Consider the following 16,517-nt stretch of genomic DNA (forward strand, 5'->3'; position numbering starts at 1 on the left):
AGGGCTTTCATAAACCGTGCATCACGCCTACCAGTGAAAAGAACTTGCTAGTTTGGAACAAGAGAATTCTTTCAAAAATTGTGACAGCTAGAGTTGGATACTAAAAGCCAAAAAGTGTCTGGGTTGTGTAGTTCCTCCTCCCAGGCTGGGGCACACATTACTTGTCCACGTAGATAAGTAATTACATCTTAACATTAAAAGCGGGATCTGGTTTGTGTTGCTTAATCTTTACACACTCCTAAAATGTAAGTTTAGAATTTTTTTTTTTTTTAGATTAAAAATATGGGATTTTACTTTTAGTCAGTCAAATTAACCGTAGCATTGCTATTCAAACAGGTCAATACAATGAGTTGTGGCCATGTTACTAAATGGTGGTTTGAAGAAACGTATTTGCTTATAAAGTTTTAAATTATATAAAAATGTATAAAGTTTGGTTCTAGAATGCGCTGCTGAGGGTGGCAGCACGTTGGAGTAGCTCTGTACGTCACATTGAGATTTTTAATTTTTTCTAAATTTCTTTCCTGTTTTTTCTTGGAAGAAATTGCATTTTTTGGACAACTGTTCCTTCCTGCCTTGGATGCTGTGCAGCTGGATTGATTTTTCCCAATACTTTTGTATATTTTGCTCTTTTGTCATGATGCATAACCATAGCAACAGGGTGGTTTACAACAGGGAGCAGCTGATTAACATTGGAAAAGCAGAAATAATTCGACAACTGAAGCCAGAAATCCCACTGGAATTGAAAAGGAGGCGTCGTGGATGCAGAGCAGGAGCAAAGAGGAGAGAGAGAAAGAAGAAGTTCAAACCATCTCTGCCATCCATCATCATGGGCAATGTAAGATCGTTAGCTAACAAGTTGGATGAACTTCTAGCCTTGACAAGGACTCAGCAAGAATATCGGGAATGTAGCATAATGTGTTTTACTGAGACATGGCTGCAGGATCATATCCCCGACTCCAGGGTCTCTCTGCCGGGCTTCCTGACTGTACGAGCAGATCGAGATTTAAAGAGTAGCAGGAAAAGGAAAGGGGGTGGATTGGCAGTGCTTGTCAGCAACAGATGGTGTCACCCAGGACATGTTACTGTGAAGAGTCGTCTCTGCAGTCCTGACATTGAACTATTGGCAGTAAGTTTTCGTCCATATTATTTGCCAAGAGAGTTCACCAGTGTTGTTTTGGTGGCTGTTTACATTCCACCCTCAGCTGTTGCCGACACTGCATGTGATGTCATCAGTTCCGTTGTTGCTAAGATACAGACACAACACCCCAATTCTTTTGTGGCAATATCTGGTGATTTTAATCATGCCTCACTCTCTGCTACACTGCCAACTTTTCAACAGTTTGTCAGCTGCTCTACCAGAGAAAACAAGACATTGGATTTGTTTTACACAAATGTCAAGGATTCATACATTTCCAAATCAAGACCTCCCCTGGGTAAATCAGATCACAACCTTGTTTTTCTCTGTTCAGCATATAAACCCCTTGTCCAGAGACTACCTGTCACAAAAAGGACTGTTAGAAAGTGGTCACAGGAAGCTGAAGAAGCCTTACAGGGTTGTTTTAATGCAACTGATTGGATTTCTCTTTGTAAGCCACATGGAGAGGACATTAATGCCATGACTGAGTGTGTGACTGACTATATAAACTTCTGTGTGGACAACACCATCCCCACCAGAACAGTGAGATGCTTCCCTAATAACAAACCCTGGATCACCAGTGAGCTAAAGGAACTATTGAACAAGAAAAAAAGAGCCTTTAGGGAGCGAGACAGGGAGTTACTGAGGAGTATACAGAAGCAGCTCAAAGTCAAGATCAGAGAGAGCAAGGAGGTGTATAGAAAGAAGCTTGAGAGTAAACTGTAGAGGAACAATATCAGAGATGTGTGGTCAGGAATGAAGAAGATCACAGGCCTCAAGCAGAGGGAGGATCGGATGGATGGAAGTCTGGATAGAGCAAATGAGCTGAACACATTCTTCAACAGGTTCAGTTCAGGAACAAGCTCACCATCCTCCCCTCCTGTTCCCAGCCAAAGAGACATCCCACCCTCCTCTGACCCACAGCTTTCCTGTAACATCTCCACCTCCACCTCAGTCATGGATTCTTCTGCTTCCACTAGTTTGTCTTCAACCAAATCAAGAGATGCTGCTGTCCCCTTTGCCTCCCCCTCCCACTTTTCTGTTTCTAGAAGTCAGGTGAAGAGGCAGTTGGAGAGACTGAACCGGAATAAGGCTGCAGGTCCAGATGGTGTCAGCCCCCGAGTCCTGAAGGCCTATGCAGAGCAGCTCTGTGGGATTCTGCAACACCTTTTCAACCTTAGCTTGACCCAAGAGAAGGTACCACTGTTGTGGAAGACATCCTGTCTGGTTCCGGTACCAAAGAAAACTCACCCTTCAGTCATCAATGACTACAGACCTGTTGCCCTGACATCCCACATCATGAAGGTCCTGGAGAGACTCCTGTTGACCCACCTGTGAATGCAAACCAGCACATATCAGGACCCCCTGCAGTTTGCTTATCGCCATGGAGTTGGAGTTGAAGACGCTATCATACACCTGCTTCAACAAACCCACTGTCATCTGGACAAAGCAGGCAGCACTGTGAGGATCATGTTCTTTGATTTCTCCAGTGCATTTAACACAATTCAGCCTGATCTGCTTCGTCTGAAACTCCAGAAGACTCAGGTGGAGGCCTCAACAATCACCTGGATTAATGACTACCTGACCAACAGACCACAGTTTGTCAGACTGAAGAATTGTGTGTCTAACCAGGTGATCAGCAGCACAGGAGCACCACAGGGGACTTTACTCTCACCATTCCTTTTCACTCTGTACACTTCAGACTTCCAGTACAAGTCAGACTCCTGTCATCTACAGAAATATTCAGACGACTCTGCAGTTGTCGGGTGTATCAGAGATGGACAAGAAGCTGAGTACAGAGAGCTGGTGGACCGCTTTGTGGCATGGTGTGGGAACAATCATCTCATCTTGAATGTTAACAAAACAAAGGAGATGATTGTAGATTTCAGGAGAAACGGGGTCAGATAAAACCTTGTTTCCATCATGGGAGAAGAAGTGGAGGTGGTTGAGGAATATAAATACCTTGGTGTTCATCTGGACAACAGACTGGACTGGAGACACAACAGTGAAACCATCTACAAGAAAGGACAGAGCAGACTGTACTTCTTGAGGAAGCTAAGGTCCTTCAAGGTTTGCAGCAAGATGTTGCAGATATTCTACAAGTCTGTTGTTGAGAGCGTCATTACCTCTTGCGTCATCTGTTGGGGCAGCAGCATCAGAATCAGGGACCTAAAAAGACTCAACAACCTGATAAGGAAGGCTGGTTCTGTTCTGGGGACGATTGTGGAACCTCTGGAGACAATAATGCAAAGAAGGATTTTGCATAAAATCAAGAGAATTATGGACAACCCTGAGCATCCTCTCCATGAGACTGTTATCAGAAAACAGAGTCTCTTTAGTCAAAGGCTTCTTCAGTTTGGATGCAAAACGGACCGCTACAGGAAATCTTTCCTGCCCACAGCCATCAGCATCTATAATAACTCCTTGATTTAATTGAGCTACATCAACATTTAATTTCCCTCCGGGATAAATAAAGTATTTTTTAATTGAATTGAATTGAATTTGAAATAGCAAACTTTATGTAGTAAATTTCAGCAAGTTTCCTTGGAAACCAGCTTGGTGCAGTGCTCCTTGGCACACCCCAAAGTAACCGCTTGATGACATGCAAATTTAGGGAAACAGGGTAAAGTCATGAAAAGTAAAGCTGAGAGGCAAGAAGCATTTATCCAATGAAACAAAATGGTCTCCTGCAATAAAATCTGTCTAGAATCTATTCTTTAACTGTCTTCTTTGTCTACTGAATGCAGATAGCATCGTGCTGCACCTGTGTGATGTGATTGTTAAGCCTCAGAATAGTCCACTATTTGCCTCTGTAGAGCATGTAGAGAAATAAATTGTTCATTTAAAATGCTGTATGTGTCAGAGAGGCACAGGCAGACAGGAAGTTTGGGCAGTGAGAAGTGCCAGAGAATGAAAAATATCTTTGTAGCAACACCTGCACTGCGATGTACCTTCCGGGGGACATTTTGGAAATTAAGTTCTTCTACTCTACACAGATATTCTAAACTTTCTCATCAGTCTCTGTATAAACTGCACTCTTCAATTTAACTGTTATGATACGACCAGAGATCGTGTAACAAAATTCCAAATGAAGACCCTTTATGCTACTCAAACCATTTAAAAACAGCCATAAAAGTTACATAAAGATGAACAAACAACCCCTCGAAGCAATTTTCCTGGTAAAGATTATTTCAGTAGTCTGATGTCTGGTGGTGGTACGGCAGCAAAATCTTTGTATTCTTTGCCATAAACATTTGAGTCTGTAACAGTGTTGACAATTTTAAGTCCTTTGGTTTCTGCAGAGACACCTCACAGATACCACTAACGCAAGATACCTTGTTGTTTTGCAGCCTCATTGTTTCGGTCCATACACATCTCATGCCAATCTGCAATTACTGCTCTTACTATTCTTTCTCGATCTCTGCTGCAAAATAACTTGGCATTTTTTAAACTTTTCTTTGGTTAAGAAGTACAGTCACATTTCCATTTTTAGCTTGATCTGTTGTAATGGTTCTTTCTGTTACCATTTAATAGATGGTACTTATAAGCCACACATTATTGTCTGGAAACCGGATGGATTTACCACTAAGTGTTCACGGGGGCAAACGTAGCTAACTCCTGAATCTGAAGTGGCTGCCGGTGGCCACTGGCTTAAGCTCACATCCTGCTTTCTCAATACAATTTCAGGTCCATAGTTCTTTGCAGATAAGAAAAAAAAAGATACTATTGAGTCTCAGCATTTCACCCGATTCATTTCATCGTTGTGTGAACTATACATCTTTTACATATTTTTTTTCTGCCTGACAGCCTCTGTTTCTCTTTCTGATCTTTAAATGCTTAGATATTACACCTACTTTGAAAAAGTGCTCTTTGCCTCTCTCTTTGACTTTCTCACTCTTCTACACCTTAGCAAAAGTCATCTGTACTTCTGATTGACCGGGACTACATAAAGAAACAGAATTAACTGAGATGGCCCGAATTCACCTCAGAACTGTAGCAAGTTCTTTTACATGCTTTTAAGCAACCAATCTTGAAAAACTGTTTGAAGTAAATCTTAGACAGTCTCAAAGTCAAAAAATGGTTCTATGTATTATATCTTTTTCAACAACAGACTCACCTTACTTGTAGACCTGCATTGGTGAGGTACTGAAAATGAACTTTTTATACTTGGACATATCTGGCTTTATTTTGCAATGTTAGCCTGCAGACTAAGATCAGGTAGAGCTGAAATTAAGAAAATAATTCAGCTTGAGTATATATTGCCAAAAATATTGCCATTCTATTGACGGCAAGCCATGAATTTGGAACAGGCTCACATTGCATCTGACCAGTCTTTCCACATATTTTTATGACACTACATTTAACTTTACTGTTTTTTTTTGTCTTTGTCTGCACACTATGCACCAGAAATAGACATTAAAATCCCTTTTTGTCACTGAGATTTCCGTTGTACTTCTACTCAAGCATGGACTGACAAGAAGGCACCTATGCTTTCTGCCCTACTTTCTCTGATAACATACCACTTTAACAGAAATCAAACTCAACTAGTCGGATCAAATGGAGAGCATGAATCACGCGTCGTTGTCCATAATTAAGGAAAGTCTAGCCTCAGCATTTTCTGTGTGAATAGAGTGTGTAGATTGTGTTCACGCTGTGTCTTTCAAGTTGATTGAATCTTGATAGTGGCCCATTAATTTGAGCTAATTGAATCAATGCAGTTTTCCCCTCTTTGTCTCAAGGGTGTATAATGTTAGAGTTCAGATGAAACCCCTGTGCAGTGAATTCACTTTAAGTTATGTGTGCATAAACCCAAAGTTAATTTTCCTTTTGCCAATAATCCTTAAGATTTAGAGAGATTTGTTAATGTTTTTTTTAACCGGCAATACCTACAATTAAACTGTTAACTATGAGCTCAGATACAACACGTGGTTACAAAAAGGGGCCATTAACTCATCAACATTCAAATGTGTGTGAAAGCTGATTGTGATAGATACAAATGGAGACTTGCTGTATTAATATTTGCTTGTTCATGGCTAGATAGGGCCTTATATCTTGTTCCAAGTGGCGAAGTGTCACATGCAGTGATGGAAGAATGAAAACAAGTTGGCGGTTTTTTGTTACCACGATCATCACTAACTATATTTCACTCATGAAAGAGGGATGTTGACTGGGGTATTTCATGGGAAATACATGTCGATTTGAGTATGCCCAGATAAATTTGTTTTTTGATGTCTTTAATTGCTTTGAAATTTATCTTGTGTAAACTTCATAGTGTTGGCGATGTGTGAGAAATGTTCTTATTACAGAAGAAGTTTTACCCAAACTAAAGCAAACATAAAAAAAAAAAACAGATAAATATAGTAAGAGCCATAAATAAGAAAGAGTTGCTAAACAGAGAGAACTTTACCTGAAATATTAGCACACACTCATCAACACCTAAAAAAGTTTAAAGTTTTACAAGTTTAAATTCCTCTACACCAAACTGTGACTGACATGGTTGAAACCAACCCTTCTGTGGAGCAGAGTCTACCTTGTATGTGAATAACTCCTGTTGGTGATGTATAAAAGTGAATGTGATGTGTACCCTGATGCTGCTGATGCCATGTTTAATATCGCATGGAGTTTGTCTCTTGCTTCACTGTTTCACTCTGCTCCTTTTCTGACAAGACTGTATGACTGTCTGACAAGCCTTGTCAGACCTAGATCTCTGAAAGAGCTCTGAAGTTGTTGTTTTTTTTTGTTCAGAGTAGGTTTGTCTGATTGTTGCCTGTGCTTCAGAGCTTTAAATCTCTAGAATACTCTCTATCTGTGGTCTGTAGGACTTTCACGCAGTTGAAGAGTGAAAACTGACTTGAGATGCACATACTGTATTTAGGACAGTATTTTTTACAATCTTTTTTAAGATAAGAGACTCAGGCAAGTGTTTGACATGTCAAGCACTAGCATGTAGATCTCGCTGCTTGCTGCTGATATATTATAAATGGAACAGGCTCACATTGCATCTGACCAGTCTTTCCACATATTTTTATGACACTACATTTAACTTTACTGTTTTTTTTTTCGTTTTTTTTCTTTGTCTGCACACTATGCACCAGAAATAGACATTAAAAATCCTTTTTGTCTCTGAGATTTCTGTTGTACTTGTACTCAAGCATGGACTGACAAGAAGGCACCTATGCTTTCTGATTTTTCCTATGCTGCTGATATATTATAAATGGTTGCTTCAACCATGGCATAAAAAATAAAGAGAGGAGACATTAAACAACATTACTCCCAGTGCTTAATCTACTTTTACAGGAAACTTAGACAGTGAACCACAAACTTGTCACTTCTCTGGACATAAGCTAAAAGGGGATACCAAAATGGCAGAGAATCATTGGAGGATTTAAAGACCAGGCAGAGGCCTTTTAACAAGCTTGTCCATAGGTAATTGCAAGCCCAAAAAGCTACTGTTTGCACCATAAAGTCGTATCTTCCGTGATTGAACTTTCTTATTAAACTCACCGTCTATATGATCTAGTTTAGAAAGAACCAAAGACATGATAGCTATAGTTATGATCTGCATTTCTATACCCTTTAGGACACGGGTTGGGAATCTTTGCTCTCCCCACATGTAGTAGGAGGCTCAGCAGCGTTAATTAGTGCATATGTCATCTGGGCAGCGACAGCCAGAGGTCTTAGGAGATGGAGACACGGCTGTGAGAGAGTCATTACACTCCATCATCTCAGCACTCCTCTGTTCTTCTTTTACTTGACTTCACCACCACAATTCACTCTTCTTTCCTTTCTCTCTCGATGCATCACTTTGTGCTAAAAGGCAACAACAATGCCTTGTCGCTTTCCATTGATACTGGATGCCTTCTGTACCTTTCGAGATACTGCAGCCATGCCCTGCTCCATGCATCATCCTTGCCTGCATAATCACAAACAAACAATTTATCTTAATTAGTGAGGCACTTTTGGGCTGTGTTTTGAATTCAGATGTAGAATGATGTATTTTGTGTTTGTATTTGTTTACTCTTAGTTGACCTGGTTGCACTTTCTTGAGCTTTTTCCCTCTCAACTCAAATTAAGTTTGTCATTCCATAGTGTTTCAGCAGAATATATTATAATCATACAAATTGTTGCATGAAGACTAACACACTAACATCCAAATAATCAACGGTCCTTTCTTAGCATAAGCTTTAGGCCAACTAATACAATAATTAACTGATATCACACTGCCTATTCTGTTTTCCAAAGTGCTACTTCTTCTCATGTGACCTACAGTTTGAACCTCATCTATTTCTTTCAAACCCATATTCTCTTGTCCAATCATCTTTCACTAAAAGTCTCTAATTGAACCAAATAGACAAACAAGATCACAGCTTGGCCTTTGATGAAATAGTGTGAGGACCAGAGGGACACCAAAGAGGGGAATGTTATACCTCAGGGTATCTGGTCTCCACCAGAGTGTGAATGAATTTAATATGGAGGCATACCAATAAAAACACAAGACCTCCCTGTGCACACGTAAATAAATGAAGACACAACCGGTACATTGACTTTGGCACAGAACTTGGATTTTTAATTTCTCTAAAATTGGAGCTTTAATGTTATGGCTTGCGATGTTGTTTTTCTGCTCTAATATTCTCATCGTAAAGTAACCCATCCTCTCCTTAGATCTTGTTTTTTTTATCCTGTTCCATGATCATTAATATAGGAGTGTGACACTACTCTCACTGTACTATATTAAGACATCAACACGTATAAATTATTTCGCGCTCATTTTAAAAAATGGCTGATCAGTAGTCAGAGTTGTCAACATTAAACCCCTGCTGCTGACATAGCGTGTTTCACTTGTGAATGTGTGATTCTCTTGACCCAGTGTAAACTTTGTGTTTTTATGATTTTATCAGCACTGTTTGTTAAATTATCATGCAGCTACCAAATGTTTTAATCGGTTTCATCAATGCTTGATACTCAGTGATGATTTTAAGCTTTTATTAAACGCTTTGCTGCTGCTACGTGTGCTTAAAGAATAGCTATGCTGATCATTAGAACTACTTCTACTTGTATCTTACTGTTTTCTACCATCATAGTTGCTCTCTCTATTATGAACTAACACTGTCTTAATATGTCGTTCTTAATTGTTGATGATTTTATTGTTTAACATTACATGTTTTTTTAGGGTGCCATTGTACAACTGGCCACCAGGACTACAGATGAAAACTAGCCTTTAGCTAACTCTGGCATGTTCCAGATGTACTGTTATTAATATGCACTGTCCTGTTAAAAAATAAAAAATTGAAATTAAAGCAAGTATATATGTATAGTAGTAATAAACCAATTGTCTACCTGCTATATGTGGCCTTTCATATGGAATCTGTGCATGGTGTGTTTGTGTACTTGTAATTCTACAGAGCGAGTTATGTACAGCAAAGTATCATACGATGGCTTAACATTTACATTATTGTCATGGCATTATTATGACCTATAAAAACATGATAAAAATCAGGGTTTTACAGTCAGAGAATGTAACACATGGCTGAACTTGGCAGGCTAGGGCAAATGATCCTGAGGGGATTAGAATGAGGATTTAGCCAAGTTGACATGTTCAGGTTTATCTACTCACATGCAGTAAAGGGGTTTTGAGGGTTCAGGCCTCTGCATATTTCATCAATCAGTGCTGAGTGATTTAGCAAAAGTGTGAAATTCTGACACAATGCATTATTAAATTGTTCCAGTTAACATAATAAACATTGTTTTTCTTTTTGCTCAAACCACATAATCATATCTGTACGTTCATGGTGCAAAGGGGTTTATTCTGACAAGTTCCTGTAAGCTAGCTTTGTTTTGATTTTTACTGCGTGTTCTACTTTGTTCCAGGTGTATTCTTGGAGCTGTCATGCAAAATTGAGACTGTGTTCGGAATTAAATATAAAAATCTCATTATAAATTCAGAGAAGAAGGTTTTTTCTGCAAAACGTCTGACTGAAACAGGGTCAATCCCGTCTACAGGAAGGACAGAAGGGGCGTTATGATAATTATCTTGGAAAAAAGGCAACTCAAAAGTATGTTGTGTGAACTGAGTCTTCACATTATGGGCTCAAGTTTAGGATCTTGATAATAAATGAGGTAGAACCATCTCATATCACCTTATAACTGTCTAATGGCAGAGGTACATAGTGTCACAGACAGTCATGCTGAAAATTAACACCAAATTATTCAAAGATGTGAATAGTCTGATTTGGATCGGTAGTTTTTGATGTCTCAGAGGAATGTTGATCATTTTGATAAATATTCAAGAGAACTAATGTTTAAAAAAAAATCTGAGCCCCACTGTAACTGAATAACATTGTGAGAAACGTGCTTGTATATGTTTTGCACCCGCAGCTCTTTCTTTACTTTTTTAAAAACATTTTTCTTTTCATTCTTTAACTTTTTAAGCCAGGGCAGGATTATTAAATGGGTGCACCGCTGTGCATCTGCTAGTGGGCAGCAGCATTGGCTATTAGTTATGTTGTATTGCAGTGAGAAGAAGTGATTTTTCAACAGTTGTGATTGAGTGAATAGAATAGAGTTGAGGTTGTGGGTCGAAAATGCAGGCAGTAGCGAAGGATTTATTACTTGTGCCTTTTGCACTCTGCACTTTCTTTGTTTGCCATCTGTAGCACAGACTTCACATTGTGGTAACTGGAGGGTGGTGCTTAGTCTAACCATAACAACCATAGGATTTTCCACTCTGGAGAGGAAAGTAGCACAACACAGTGTGATGATGTCAGTGTCAGATTTATCATGTCATACCTTTGCTGTGTCTGTAATTCAGAGTAAAAAGAAGCACCACTGAGTTTATACCTTAAAGACAGATTTCAGCCTGTGTATAACATACTGCAGAGCTGACTTTATTAGAGTGCATATGTTTACATAGTGAATTCTGTTTAATACATTTTCCCCACAGGAACGAATACCTGAATTGTTGCCTTTGTGACTGAAGACAGGGATTTCTATTAGTATCATTTGTTATATATTGGCTTCCTTAATTTTCTTTGAGTGAATAATGTGCATCTGTTATTAGGTGCAAATAGACAGTACATGACTGAACAACGCTTGTAAGAGTAGATATTTTGGTTTTGTTTACTACCACTGGCCTTTAGAACGACCTTTTGTGAAAAGCAATGGATGATGTTAAATTGCTTGCTATACCTATGTGAATAACTTATCATAATAAAAGGTCTAGCTTCCACTCGGGCTGGTTGTATCTTAGAAAGTTCACAAAATGTCTCTCAAATGAAACTGGTCCATAGTTTCCGCTGTGTTTATTTCATGCTGCATATTATACTGTATATCAACGCTTTTTTACCTAAATGTCATTGGTATGGAAATTAGTAAAATGCTACTATTTAATGTCTCAGTTATACTCAACTGAGGTGTAGCACATTATATGCAAGAGGATGACAGATGCTGAACTTTCTTCCCTCTTTTTCTCTTGTTTCTGCAGAAATGTTTGAAATTCGATGTGGATGCCCCCATCTGGCTGTCCAAGCAAAGAATCCTGTGTACTCTCAACCAGAGCCTCAAGGATGTACTCAACTATGGCCTATTCCAGCCAGCCTACAATGGCAAGGCTGGCAAGTTTCTGGATGAGGAGAGACAGCTAAGGGAATACCCCTTCCCATCCATTGCTCCTGTTCCTTACCTCGAGGTAGGTGGTCAACGAAGGGTGTGATTTATCTGTATGTATGAGGTTTTAGGTGTATGAGCAGGCGAGAGAAGAAGAGGGAAAAAGAAGCCATTTTGTTAAACAACAGATTAAAAGCAAGGTACCTGTTGTTGATGCCACCGTAGAATTAATAAAACCGACATCAGCCATGATAATATGACCTCCTACTATTTATTGTGTAGGCCCACCTCATGATGCCAAAAGAGCTCTGACCAATCAGGGCATGGACAGAGAACAGCTGAGGGTGTCCTGGAGTGACTGGTATTGGGATGTTAGAAATAAATCCTTTGGGTTGTGAGGTGGGGTCTTTGTGGATTGGGCTTGTTTGCCTGTATCTGTTCATCCCTGGGGATTTTGGAGGCTAGGTAAACACCCAAGACTTTGTTGCATTGTTTGAGCCATACAAAGCAGTTCAGAGAAGTGCTGTAGCCATATAGGGAGTGCTTGCGATAGTCATTCTTCAATATATTGTAATTGAATTGTTTATGATATATTGTTTCCACACACTTTTTGTCTGTGTGTGTGTGTTTGTGTTGGCTTTACAGATGCTCACAGGGCACACAGCATTTAGCAGCATGTTTGTGTGTATGTTTTTTTAGCTGTCATGGCGTGTCTGTCAAACTTTGTAGCGATAAATCTGCGCTCAATGACAGTGTGTTGTCTGCAGCAGCTGTCATCTCTCAGAGATAATTGTAGTGCTTGTCCATCACGGTTTGTGATCTGAGAGAATTGCAGGCGCATAAAATCACTTTACAGACAGAGGTGTAAAAATGTTGGATGGTTTACTGACTGGCCATTTCTGATTTAGATAATTGTGTGAGAGGTGGAGTACATAATACATATTTATTGAAGAGTAAAAGCTTTCCTCTGACAGTAATTTTTTTTAAGCATTCCAATTTGAAAGTAGCCTTGCTGCTTAGCTGGACTCTGCAAAGGAAAGGATTAGGTTTAATTACTCTGCTTAAGGATCAACATCGACGACATTGTCATTTCAAATGGTATCTCCATACTGTTGTGAAAATTGAGAACATGGGTTACAGCTCGTGTAATCTTATGTCAATAAAACGTCTCAGGCTCACAGTATTTATTGGCACATGGCACTTAAAGGACAATTATTCTGGATTCAGAACTCTATTATTATATCCATCCTACAATCCTACAATTCTCGTTGAGTCATTAAGATTGTTCTTCCTTAGCTTACAATTTTGCTGGTTACTGGTGACTCTGCCCAGCATGTGGATATGTTTTTGTGTGCTACTATTCTGTCAGAGCAATGTGTGTGCCATTGATTGACCAGCAGCTGTTCCCTCTGGCTTGGAGTGGGAAGAAATGATTGACAGGTTTGGATTAGTAGCTCAAAATCTTCTCCTATTTCCTGGATTTACCCGGTTTGGCGAACACCAAATGCTAATTGGGAAAGAAAATGCTCAGGCACAAACAAACATACATGCAAGTGTGCACAAGCAATGACATTAACACAGAGTCCTGAGACTTGGCCAGTGAAAGCTGGGACATTTTCATGCCATTACAGTGTTAAAATTTTCATAGAAACTAGTTAATAATGTGCAGTTTTAAACATACCTTTTACATAATGTAGATCTTAAAAAGTTGTAAGTTTTTAATGAAAGTTAGTTGAGAGAGTTTGGATTTAGATTAGTTTATAATTAATGCTGCATTGACTTATCAAGATGATAACCACTGTTGCGACTCCACTTGGCACAACTGTGATTGTTTGGCCTGGTAAAGCCAGATAACAAGAAAAATACCATGGTTACTGTATATTTAAGTTGCTTCATAGCACATGCCCCCAGATCTCCTCGGTGCATGAAGGAGAAACGCTGTTGAAATTTTTTGCAGTAATGAAGGCTCGGGTACTTTTGGTAGTCTTTTGGATATCCGTGATAAGTAATAATACATAATACTGCCTTTATCTCACAGTTCTTTGTGAGGGGTTTTGGGCTGCAGTGCAGTATTGTAGAAACTTTATTAAAACAGAATAGCATACAAATATGAATACATATGCAACATGCATTTCATAAATAATGCATGCATTTTTCTCATTGAGTTAAGCATTCAAGTCTGGAGTCATCTGCTTTACAAACCACAGTACTGCAACACCACATCTCATTGCCACATAGTTTTTTGCCACATAGATTCTTTTTCATCGTTTTTGATGTTCTAACAAAACCAATGCAATATTTGTACATATTATCATACAGCTACCATAGTTGCGTTTTGTCTCAGTAACCTTCCTGTTACCAAAAGACGACACAGGTTCTACAGGAATAGGCAGCTCACTTCCTATCTAAATATACTTTGTTCATTGTAGCAGGAGAACATTTAGGAATAGGACTGATGCTGTATTTCTCAGCCTCATGTTTTCATAACTTTGATGACAGAAATATAAAAGCAGATAATTCATGCACTTTTTCCATACCTTTCCATTGACATTGTAGTTATGTCTTATGTGCCGTCTTCCTGGAAGCAGCACCGCCACCCAGCAAGAAGGTTCCTGGTTTGAACCTTAGCTGAGGCTTTTCTGCGTGGAGTTTGAAAGTTCTCCCTGTAAATGTGTTTTCTCTGGGGGCTCCAATTGACCTTTTACAGTTTAAGAAACCTGTTATATTAAAGGTGGGGGAAAGGGAATGCAGTTGCTGTGCTTTTTCTAGCACTGTTTTTTAGTTGAAATTGGAAATATCTCTTTCTTTGTTGTCATTGTTGTTTTACAATTTCTGTTTAGTCACGCTTTGACGAGTTGTGAATAGATTTTCACGCAAGATTATTACGTGAAGACGATGAGCAGGGATGATGGAAAGAAATGAATTTGTGGGGAGATATTTGGACCCCCAGTCAGACTGTAATATCAAATGAGTCAAAACATTTTTATCATTTCTATATCCACCCTCTAAACTTCGCTCTCTCATAGGACAAGCTAACTAGAAGAAATTGTTTTTACAGCTGTGTGTGAGAAGCTGATTCTGCATGGCAAATTGATTTTGAATGAGTTTTAACTCTTTTATTATATTTTTTACTGTCAAGACACAAGCACACTAAGCCTACATCGTATGTTCTTCTGTTTCAGTTCCGCTATAAGAGACGTGTCTACACTCAGACCTACTTGGATGAAAAGCAGTTGTCTAAGCTCCATACCAAGGTAAGACTAAATCACTGTAGATTCCCTTTAGTTGTTTTATGAAACCACGTGAACTAAGTGGATAAGAATACACGTAAAACAGCATGTAAAACACTGTTCATATGAAAGATGGCATGATAATTCAGTGAGGTGCTAGGCCCCTACAATACTGAAAGAATTAATTATTATTATTATAATTATGTCTGTTGGTTTGACAGTGATAGTAGTGGAGAGTGGTGTCTGAGATATTGGTTCACTTTTGTAAGCGTTCAGTTGGGCTGATAGCTGTTAACAGTAAAGACTAAAGGGTGTGACTGACATCATTTTCATATTCAAACCCTTCGTTGACCCCATGTGCTTGTTCCAAACCATATTTGAATATGGGCGTCATAGCGCAGTATTTGTCTGACACTGGAAGACAGTATTTAAGATAGTAAATAGCTCTAGAAAATTGGAACTTACCAGAAGGAGGGCGGAAATAGTGACAGGTTAATTGCAGCGTATGGAAAATGTGTTTGAAGATATTTCAAGTTTCGTTTAACGACCTAATTTCTGAAATTGTGACTACTTTACTGTAAAGGGTGTAGAATATTAGTAAGTCCATACAGGGATAAAATCAAAGACAAGTGAATTCCCAGTTTGTCAGTCAGGTAGACTTCATCCCTCCAGGTGACTTGAGGCATTGCCTTGCTTCTCATTTGTAATAAGCTGTTGAATATTTGCATCCGAGGGGTTTTTACTTGTGTTCCCTTTTTTTTTTAAAGAGGGCAACAGTAAAAGCTCTGTTCTCATGTGTGATTGAATTATTCCACTTCAAGACAACTAAGAGCCTTGTATAAAGACAATATGTGTGAAATATTAGGATTTTGGTTTGACTTATTTCCAGTGCTGTGTATCAGCCTTATCTTTTCCTACTCTTGTCAACCGACTTTTTTCAAAATATTAAGCGGGTACAAATCTAAATTTTTAAAATACGTAACTTCATGTCAACCTATAATTTAGGAATAAACTGGAACTCTACATGATGAAGATAATAATGACAGCTCTTTGTTGCATGCATTTTGAGAAATTATTTATATCTGAATTTGTGAAAGGAACATTTGCGTGTCATTATTTGGATGGGAAAAATTAGCAGAAGGCCAGGCAGCTACAGTAAAACTCAGACTTTACTTTATTAATCAGCAGGCTTAGAGACAGCAATGAAAAGGGAGTCCAAACTGGTAAACAAATCCATAAGCCTGATTCTGCAAGACAGTGGGTTTGGAAGGAAGGTGGTCAGAAATGCACAGACGGAGATGCTGAAAACAATGTTGTGAGCAGCTCACTAAGTCTGCAAAGCCATCGAGAAAATCTGTCACACTATGCACATGGAACTTTCTCACAGCACACATTTTAATTTGTCACAGTGGGAAATGCACAGATGGAATTAATAACACTAATGATGGCTTAGTTGCCAGCAGTGTCCCACTAAACTATGACAGTGAACCAGCATGCACAACAGAAGGATTAAAATGCGGCCATTATTATTTACCTTTTATGACATGCTA

At 39.0% G+C, this 16,517-nt stretch overlaps 1 protein-coding gene across 6 annotated transcripts in view; it reads left to right on the top strand.

Moving 5' to 3' along the window:
- shank3a (SH3 and multiple ankyrin repeat domains 3a) overlaps positions 1-16,517 on the top strand; it is a 161,307-nt gene that overhangs the window by 18,615 nt on the left and 126,175 nt on the right. For all 6 annotated transcript variants that reach the window (XM_075469684.1, XM_075469685.1, XM_075469686.1 and 3 more), the window contains exons 2-3: positions 11,616-11,819; positions 14,920-14,991. In XM_075469684.1, the coding sequence (XP_075325799.1) occupies positions 11,616-11,819; positions 14,920-14,991 (276 nt within the window). The remainder of the gene's footprint in view (positions 1-11,615; positions 11,820-14,919; positions 14,992-16,517) is intronic.

This window comes from Odontesthes bonariensis, chromosome 7, assembly GCF_027942865.1.
Source record: "Odontesthes bonariensis isolate fOdoBon6 chromosome 7, fOdoBon6.hap1, whole genome shotgun sequence".
Lineage (NCBI taxonomy): Eukaryota > Metazoa > Chordata > Actinopteri > Atheriniformes > Atherinopsidae > Odontesthes > Odontesthes bonariensis.